The sequence below is a fragment of the Hyperolius riggenbachi genome, chromosome 10 (assembly GCF_040937935.1).
Source record: "Hyperolius riggenbachi isolate aHypRig1 chromosome 10, aHypRig1.pri, whole genome shotgun sequence".
Lineage (NCBI taxonomy): Eukaryota > Metazoa > Chordata > Amphibia > Anura > Hyperoliidae > Hyperolius > Hyperolius riggenbachi.
In genome coordinates this window covers 24,674,451-24,684,524 of record NC_090655.1, presented here as the reverse complement: position 1 = coordinate 24,684,524, position 10,074 = coordinate 24,674,451, and the positions used below count along the sequence as shown (strand labels likewise).

The 10,074-nt window shown below is 47.1% G+C and overlaps 1 protein-coding gene across 1 annotated transcript in view; it reads left to right on the top strand.

Moving 5' to 3' along the window:
• ABRAXAS2 (abraxas 2, BRISC complex subunit) overlaps positions 1–10,074 on the top strand; it is a 31,587-nt gene continuing 21,513 nt past the window's right edge. Inside the window, exons 1-3 of the mRNA XM_068255392.1 lie at positions 1–124; positions 6,156–6,246; positions 6,336–6,372. Coding sequence (XP_068111493.1) covers positions 53–124; positions 6,156–6,246; positions 6,336–6,372 — 200 coding nt within the window. The 5' untranslated portion in view covers positions 1–52. The remainder of the gene's footprint in view (positions 125–6,155; positions 6,247–6,335; positions 6,373–10,074) is intronic.

Here is a 10,074-nt window from a genome sequence, read left to right as displayed (position 1 = left end):
TCATGCCAGGGCGGCGGCGCGCGGCGGTGTGGGAGGGAGCGGCTCCACCATCATGGCGGCTTCCATTTCGGGCTATACGTTTAGTTCCTTGTGTTATCACAGCGCCAACAGTAACTCGGATCACGTAAGTGCGGGTGGGGGAGCCGGAGGGGAGGAAGGGCCCGGCCTTGCTGCCGACCTCGGGGTGCCCGCGGGTGTGACGGGCAGCAGGGGGCCGGGTGTGGCTGTCACCCTTTACCCTCACACCTCTGCCTGTCACCTCCGAGGCTCTGGACACTGCTATGGGGGGGGGAGCATGAGGGGCACAGAGGGGTGGTGTGGATATATAGGGGGGTTAGTGTGTGTATGGGGGACAGAGGAGAAGTGGGGGACACAGAGGGGTGCTGTGTGTATGTGGGGGACACAGAGGGGTGTGTGTGTGTGTGGGGGACACAGAGCGGTGCTGTGTGTGTGTGGGGGGCACAGAGGGGTGCTGTGTGTGTGTGGGGGACACAGAGGGGTGCTGTGTGTGTGGGGGGGACACAGAGGGGTGCTGTGTGTATGTGGGGGACACAGAGGGGTGCTGTGTGTATGTGGGGGACACAGAGGGGTGCTGTGTGTGTATGTGGGGGACAGAGGGGTGCTGTGTGTGTGTGTGTATGTGTATGTTGGGGACACAGAGGTGTATGTTGGGGACACAGAGGTGTATGTTGGGGACACAGAGGGGTGTGTGTGTATGTTGGGGACACAGAGGGGTGTGTGTGTATGTTGGGGACACAGAGGGGTGTGTGTATGTTGGGGACACAGAGGGGTGCTGTGTGTGTGTATATATGTTGGGGACACAGAGGGGTGTGTGTGTATGTTGGGGACACAGAGGGGTGTGTGTCTGTATGTATGTGTGTATGTATGTTGGGGGCACAGAGGGGTGCTGTGTGTGTGTGTGTGTGTGTGTGTGTGTGTGTGTGTGACACAAAGGGGTGCTGTGTGTGTGCATGTTGGGGACACAGAGGGGTGCAGGGGTGAAGTTTCGAAAGCTTGCAAAGAAATATTGTACAGTTAATCATTAAAGAGAACCGGAAGCGGGTATTTTAAATGTTAAGAGGACACGGGCATGTTCTGTGCATAATCGCATGTCTCTGTGTCTGTATTGCCGCCTCTAGTCGTCATGTCGTTTTTATTCTAGATCACACTGCAGTCATCTACATTCCATAGCACTGTGAAGATCTTTAGGATAAAACTTGAGGTGCTGCACTATTTTTTTTATTTTTTTTGCCCAACTGGATTGAGCTCGATCTAGCAGGTAGAGGAAAAACGAGAGCAGGTGACAGTGCTTGGGATGAGCACTGTACAGACGCATTACCTTGGTACTCCAGAGCGACATGTAGCGTGGCTATGGTGAGGGTCGATGGGACGGAGGGCGTGTTAATGAGTTTAGCAATGTACTTTGGCCATCGCTTAAAGATCCAGCCTTAGCTGAGTTCCATCCAGTGTGTGCATAGCTTTGGTCTGCTAACACACAAAGATCAGTGTGACGCCTTCGATGACATATCGAATGCGTCATGGAGTTACCAACGCTAGTTCTTCGCAAACCACCCAAACTGACAGTTTTTGGTTTAAATACACTTTTTTTTCCCTTCACCAAAGGGCTGGAGAAATCTTTTCATGGTCAGTTAATTAGCCTCCTGTTGAAAAGATTCTCTGCCAGCACAGGGACCCCCAACCAGGCAGAAGGAAATCTCACACCTCCACTGCCTAACCCCGACTTGGTGGCTCCTCAGCTCCGTACATGAAAAGAGCAGCCACAGGAGGTCCTGCTAACATCCTGCAGAAGCCACTTAGAGACTACAGCTGGCTTTCTCAATGACCTTAGGAAAACCTGCTGTGACCTCAGGAATCCCAATATTCATATGTTCTCCATATTTCCTTCATAATTCCTGACATAGCAGATCTCCCTGCCCATGAAATCTGCACAGGTTATGGGATTCCACAGGGCGCTGGTTCTGACAGGTTTACGGACCAATCGGACTGCCAGATCTAGCGTAAGATTGTTTTAAAATAACCCTCTAATACCCCAGGGGTCTGATTCCCCAAGCTTGGTATCAACGTTCTTGATAAATTCTGACAAACCTAAAAATGTTATTAGATTTAACCTAACTTGTACGGTTTGCAGATGAGCACCCTTATCATGATTCAGGTAAATTTTTGTCTCTATGAGAGGGGCAGAGATCTCCTATTCCCAAAGAGGTGTGTGATCCACGCCCCCCTAACCCCTCCTTGCTGGAGTGGGGGCTATAACCAGACAGAGCCCAGAAAGCTCTGAGTCCTTTACCTTCAATCTGATGCCTAGTAACATCCTGGCAGCCCGCAGGGACACGGGCCAACCTCCATCTTTGAACTTTCTAACAAAGGCCTGTTGGCCGCATGGCAACCGCCATTTTGGGACTTTCGCCAAAGACTTGCGATTGCCGCATGGACTACCAATAACTGTATTTGAACTGTATATAATCAGACATTCTGTTCTCTTTTCCTCTCTTCTCTCTGTCAATCAATCTGTTCTAAAATAAGCTGTGTGTATGTAGTTTAGAAATAAACTAACGATTTTATCGTTCAGTCTTGTGCCTGTTCTGGTCATCTGATTGCTGCTATAACGAACCTGCCCTCTGAAGAGTCAGTCATACTACCGCATTGTTTTCTGATTTACTTATAAATTGTTGATTTGCTAGCTAGGTTGTAAATAACCGTTTCTTCCTTCTAGGATTAGCTAGTACCAGATTTCCTGTGCGAAATCGATAACTTCGTTTCTCGATTATAAATACAATTCGAGATTGCATCATATAGGGACCCAGTAACCTTTCTTTAACGTCACATTGCTCACAGTCTTTAAGCCGTCGGAAGTGATTATTCCCCGAACGGTGACTTGAGCGTGTTGAACGTGATTAGGCTGGCTACCGTATTATGATAGCGGGAGTCTCTCTCCTCCCTGAACTTGAGAGAGTGGTGGCAGTTACTTTATTTACCCGATTTCCAGCGCGAAATCGATATTTTTAGTGTACCGATTGTATATACAATCAAAATTGTACATGTATGGGCACCTCCAACCAATCTTAACCGTTTACTACGCACACAGTGAATTTGCCTCCAGCAGTCTCTAGTGCATGAGACCTACATGGCAACAGTGGCCTAGTAATACGGGATTGGTGGATGTTTGTCCCATTACATATTGTCGGCAGCTGCGCGACCAATCTTTACTGTCAGTCTGTTCACCGTACTTCCTGCGTATGCTAACAGGAGCAGATTAGACGAGATTGGCACGCTCTGTCGCCCTTTACTTTCTTACCTCTGACGATCCAGCAACCGGTCTCGTTGTCCGTCTGCGCCCGTACTTCCTGCGTACGCTAACGGGAGCAGATCTCGACGGGATCGCGGGGCTGGATTGTCACAATCAGTACTAATCCCTAGGCTGTGGAGTCGGAGTCGGGGCAATTTTGGGCACCTGGAGTCGGAGTCGTGGTTTCAGAAACTGAAGAGTTGGAGTCGCATGTTTTTTGTACAAAATCCACAGCCCTGTTAAGTATTAGACTAAGGAGTCGGAGTCTGAGCAGTTTTGGGTACCCGGAGTTGGAGTCTGAGTTGGAGTCGTGGTTTCAGAAACTGAGGAGTCGGAGTTGGAGTCGGAAGATTTTTGTACAGACTCCACAGCCCTGAGTTCACATTGGGGACACAGGAAGGGTGTGTGTTTGTGCAGGGTACTGGGTTAGCCAGTAGCGGAATCCGCAAAATATTCACTTTTTTTTTTTTTGCTTTGCAGCGTGAAATGAAGACACACACATACACACTCTTCCAGCTGCAGGAAAGTCCCCATTATCCTGCACTGGGTATTCCCTAATGCCCAACTTATTTTCTTGCAGGTCAGGTGACACGGTGGAGAGACATACTTGTGCTCTTCAAACTTCGTTAGGAATATTTTTGCATTTTTATTTTTGCCATGATTTTGTGGATTCTTTATAATTCTTCATGGATTCAGTCCGACCTAATCTGCCGTCACCAGAATTACATAATTGGGTTTAGAATTAAAATGTAGATAAGATACAGATTCATCAATATAAGTTTTTTTTTTTTTTTTTTTTTTTTTTTTTTTTTTGTGCTATTGTGCTAAAGAAAAATACGACACCAATAGTCTTGTTGCTATTACAGGCATTTGTTTTGTATGTTTGCAGCAATTTATACTGCACTTAAAAGGAACCTTATGTCAGAGACAAATAGAGGCTGCAATATTTATTTCCTTTTAAAACCACTTGAGGACGGACCGCAGTGTTAAACCCTCCTAAAGACCACGCCATTTTTCTGTAAATTGTCCACTGCAGCTTTAAAGAGACTCTGTAACAAATTGCTCAGCCTTAGTTCTTATCCTATAAGTTCCTATGCCTGTTCTAATGTGCTCTGGTTTACTGCAGCCTTTCCTAATTGCACTGTCTCTGTAATAAATCTTATCTCCTTTCCTCTGTCGTGTCTGTCGGGCTAAGGCTTGAATGTGTGGAATGTGCAGGGCTGCTTGTGATTGGATAGAAGCGATACACACCCTCTGCAGGCCCCCTGCCCACTCTGTATGACTCACACACTCTGCTTATGTGAGCCTATCACAAGCTGGTTAGTTTGTTTGTAAACAATGCCTAAAACTGTAAATTACAAGCCAGGATTGCAGCAGAGAGAGGCAGAAACAGCACAGAGGGGCAGAGGAGAAAATAAGGAATATAATGGTATGCTTTTTGGTGTAAGAATATTAGAGTACAGATTCTCTTTAAGGCCTCGCTGCAGGGCCACACAACTCGGCACACAAGTGACGCTCTCCTGTGTCCCAGGGGGACAGCCGTGTCACACAGATGTCCCCAGTACAGCGCTGCTGTAGATCGCAGTGCTGTACAATGTATATAGACGGCGAAACATCTAGTCTGTATGCTTGTTTAGGGTTTATGGCTAAAGGTAGCCATAAATCTAGCGATGTATTGGCAGATCAACTAAATCTTTCTGATCGAATCTGATTAGAGAGACATCTGTTGTTGTCCATACACCGCAGGCCGATTCCCGATCAGTTTCATGCTGAAATTGATAAATTGATCCGGAATTGGCCTAGTGACACTGAATCCGCTGCCTTGCCAGCCCAGTGTTCCATCTCCCTACCCCCCACACACACCCCACCCCTCCTGCAGTATATGCTACCTGTCCGTGTCCGCTGGCTCCATCCACAATCCACATACACGCACCCCACGTGGTCCCTGCCGAATACGTGGCCGCGTGTGTGACATCACACGTACCCACATTACTTTGGCAACCATGTGAGGCGCGTGCATGGATGAAGCACGGAGCCATGTGACCAAAGTCTGCCCGAGATTGGTCCCCTTATTGATCGGGCATGCTCTTGGCGGCACCGATTTTTCAATCGATTTGATAATTATTGAATCAGATGGTCAATCGGCTGCTGAGCCACTAGATGTATGGCTACCTTAAAGGATACATCTGAGGAGCATAAAGATAAAAATAATCCACTTACCTGGGCCTCCCCCAGCCCCTGGCAGTCGTCCTGTGCCCTCGCCACAGTTCCGCTCCCTGCCCGTGGCCCGGAGTCCCCTCTGGTACCAGAGGCCCGCTTGCGTTCCAGCACGCATCTCATGTAGTCGAGCTGACGTCATCCGGACTGTACTGCGCAGTAGCTCTTCACCTGCGCGTTACTGTCCCGATGATGTTAGTGGGACTTAGTGAGACGCATGCTGGTGCGCATGAGAAGCCGACCTGGCGAGGTCGGCTTCTCCACCTGAGGGGACCGGGAGCCACCAGAGCTGCGGTGAGGGCGCAGGACGGCTGCCAGAGGCTGGAGGAAGCCCCAGGTAAGTGGATTTTTTTTTTTACTCCACAGACCTTCCCTTTAACAGTATCAAAGGCAGAGGAGCAGCTGGGCAGCCAGGCAACGTACATTGTTTGAATGGGGAAAAAAAAAAAAAGTTCAGCCAATACAGTGAATTTTGGTCATAGCAACCATTTGAGGTTAGATTGGAAGATGACACTTGAGTGGTTGCTATAGGCAACCTCCATTCAGCCCTGCCCTCACTTGCTCAGCTATTGGCTGGTAGCGTCTCCTCTCTGTGCACAGTAACCAATGCCCTTCTCCCCTGTCTTTCCAGGAAGGCTTTTTATTGGGTGATGTCAGGCAGGAAGAATCTTTCTCTATAAGTGACTCTCAGATTAGCAACACAGAACTACTGCAAGTCATAGGTGAGTTTTCACATGCCTTTCTCATAACTGTTCTGTTGTGTGTATTGTTCACTGTGTTTTTAAACTTGGGTGATATTTTTACCTTTCAGAGATCCATAAACATGAGCCATGCACAAAACTATTCAGGCAAGTATTATTATTATTGTTGTGTACTTAGTGCTTACATTTATGCAGCACTTCACAAAATACACAGTCATGTCACGGATTGTCCTAAAGGTGGCCATTAATTGTCCAATTTCTAGCGATAAATCGTTCGAGCGATCAGAAAGTCTGATCGGATTGGTTGGAAATAATCTCCATTGATGGGCAGAATCGATTATAAAAAAAAGTCGTCCGATTGGATTTTTGTCAAACTAAAATTTGGATTTTCTTGTTGGTTGTGATAGAAAGCGAAGATTGGTTCATGATGGTGTAGGGAACGATTTTGCTTCCGATCAGAATTATCCGATCGTTCAAATTATTTTTTAGAAATCATTAGTGGCCACCTTAGAGGAGCTCACACTCTAATCCTACCAAAGTCATAGTCTAATGTCCTGCCATATTATTATTATGTATTTATATAGCACTGACATCTTCTGCAGCACTTTACAGAGTGCATAGTCATGCCACTGACTGTCCTCAGAGGAGCTCACACTCTAATCCTACCATAGTCCTAGTCTAATGTCCTACCACATTATTATTATGTATTTATATAGCATGGACAGCTTCTGCAGCAGATTACAGAGTACATAGTCATGTCACTGACTGTCCTCAGAGGAGCTCACAATCTAATCCTACCATAGTCATAGTCTAATGTCCTACCATATTATTATGTATTTATATAGCACTGACAGCTTCTGCAGCACTTTACAGAGTACAATGTCATGCCACTGACTGTCCTCGGAGCTCACAATCTAACCCCTACCATAGCCATAGTCTAATGTGCTACCATATTATAATGTATTTACATAGCACTGACATCTCCTGCAGCACATTACAGAGTACATAGTCATGCCACGGACTGTCCTCACAGGAGCTCACAATCTAATCCCTACCTGAGCTCGGAGTCCACCCCACACTTCAACTGTGGATTAAGGACTTCCTAACAAACAGATCTCAGGTTGTCAAGCTAGGCTCCATCACCTCGCAGCCAAGGATCACCAATACAGGGGCCCCACAAGGCTGCGTCTTGTCACCATTCCTGTTCTCCCTCTACACGAACAATTGCAGATCCTCAGCGAATTCCGTCAAGGTAATCAAATTTGCGGACGACACCACCATAGTCGGCCTGATCTCCAACAACGATGACCAGGCATACCGCCACCAGGTCGACAGGATTTGCCACTGGTGCAGGGAGAACAAGCTGGTCCTCAACAACGCAAAAACCGTTGAAATCATCATTGACTTTAGGAAGCATGCCCCCACCCCCACCTCCACTGCACATTGGAGGGATGCTGGTGGAAAAAGTGCCCTGTGCCCGCCTCCTGGGCACCACCATCTCCAGCACCCTGAAGTGGAAGGCAAACACTGTCTCCATCCAGAGGAAAGCCCAACAGAGGCTCTACTTTCTCCGCCAACTGAAGAAGTTCGGCATGTCCCTGAAACTCCTGACAAGCTTCTATACCGCAACCATCGAATCCGTCCTCTGTTCTTCCATCCTTGTCTGGTATGCTGGCTCCACTGAAAGTGACAGGCGCAAACTACAGAGGGTCATCAGGTCAGCGGAAAAGATAATCGGGCACTCACTCCCTGCCCTGGACTCCCTCTACAATGCCAGACTACGCTCCAGAGCAACGAAGATTGCCAAGGACCCCTCACACCCTGGTCACCAGTTTTTCAATCAGCTCCCCTTGGGGAGGAGGTACCTGAGGTATAGGTCCATCTCCACAAAGACCATGAGACACAAAAACAGCTTCTTCCCCTCAGCAGTAAACTCGCTGAACTTTAACTCTGCTCATGCTCTCCTCCTGTAGACTTTCTGCCTGTAACCAACCTAGTTATGGAGAATTGTGGTTCATGTATATATGTGTGTTGTATTGATGTCTATTATGCCCTATGTTCTGATGTCTCAGATGTTTCTATGTATATGCCCTGTATTCAAGTGCCAAGCCCAATTCCGGGCACGACCCAGTCGTGCTTGGCGAAATAAAAGTGATTCTGATTCTGATTCTGATTCTGACCATAGTCATAGTCTAATGTCCTGCCATATTATTATTATGTATTTATATAGCACTGACATCTTATGCAGCACTTTCCAGAGTACATAGTCATGTCACTGACTGTCCTCAGAGGAGCTCACAGTCTAATCCTACCATAGTCATAGTCTAATGTCCTACCATATTATTATGTATTTATATAGCACTACCATCTTCTGCAGCACATTACAGAGTACATAGTCATGCCACTGACTGTCCTCAGAGTAGCTCACAATCTAATCCTACCATAGTCATAGTCTAATGTCCTACCATATTGTTATGTATTTATATAGCACTGGCATCTTCTGCAGCACTTTACAGAGTACATAGTCATGCCACTGACTGTCCTCAGAGGAGTTCACAATCTAATCCCACCATAGTCATAGTCTAATGTCCTTCTATATTATTATTATGTATTTATATAGCACTACCATCTTCTGCAGCACATTACAGAGTACATAGTCATGCCACTGACTGTCCTCAGAGTAGCTCACAATCTAATCCTACCATAGTCATAGTCTAATGTCCTACCATATTATGTATTTATATAGCACTACCATCTTCTGCAGCACATTACAGAGTACATACTGTACTCATGTCACTGACTGTCCTCAGAGGAGCTCACAGTCTAATCCTACCATAGTCATAGTGTATTCTCCTACCATATTGTTATGTATTTATACAGCACTGACATCTGCAGCACCTTACAGGGTTCTGTATTTTTCACATCATAAGACATACCTGGGTTTAGAGGCCGAACACCAGGAAAAAGAATTCGAAACCTGGTGCAGGGGCTTCTTTTGAAGTGACAGTAGCAGCAGCCAGCCCCAGGTATCCCACCCCCCCCCCCCCCTCCTTTGCTATTAGCTTGTGGGTAGAAGTAGCACCCTCTTGAATATTGAATGATTTGGCCCATAAGATGCACAGACTTCCCCTTAGGGGGCCATGCATGTAACAATTTTCCCATTTGATACTTGGCAGATTCAATCACTGTGATTGATGCCGCTAGAAATCTGTGCTGAAAACCTTGCCCGGCGATTTCTGGACAAAGTAGGTTGACTTGGTCGATCGGCGGTGGTAGTGGTGTTTAAATTCAGGATGACTGATTTGCATTGTTGGCAATAGAGCTTACACTCACCTGGCCGCTGACACATCTTCTTTCCATACTTGCCAGGCTCTCCTCCCTGCCTCTTCTCTCCTGGGGTGCCTGAGTCACGTGCCAAACACTAGAGACCTCTAATGGTCACATGGGGTATGTGCCACTGGGCCCCGGAGAGAAAAGACAAGCAGGAACAGCTTGGGCGGTGGACAGAAGACACGCGTCGGCGGACAGGTGAGTGTAAGCTCTGTTGTCTACACTCTGCACGGCCGGGGCGGGAAGCACATAGATGTAGAGATGTAGGGGGACTGGCAGCCAGTGCGCAACTCCAAATCTATTCAAGAGATTTAATGCTTGCCTCTGAAAATCGGTGTGTGGAAAAATTCAAGCCCTCTCAGATCTGATCCCAGTAGTATTTATCTGACAATCTAATCTGGTGGCCATCTGTTAGTGTATGGCCTTCTTTACTTTGTTTACCCTGCAAGCCTTATCGGTTTGCCATAAGGGGAGTACACACAATTGACAAATGTGGCCCGTCGGGGATCAGGAGCTGAT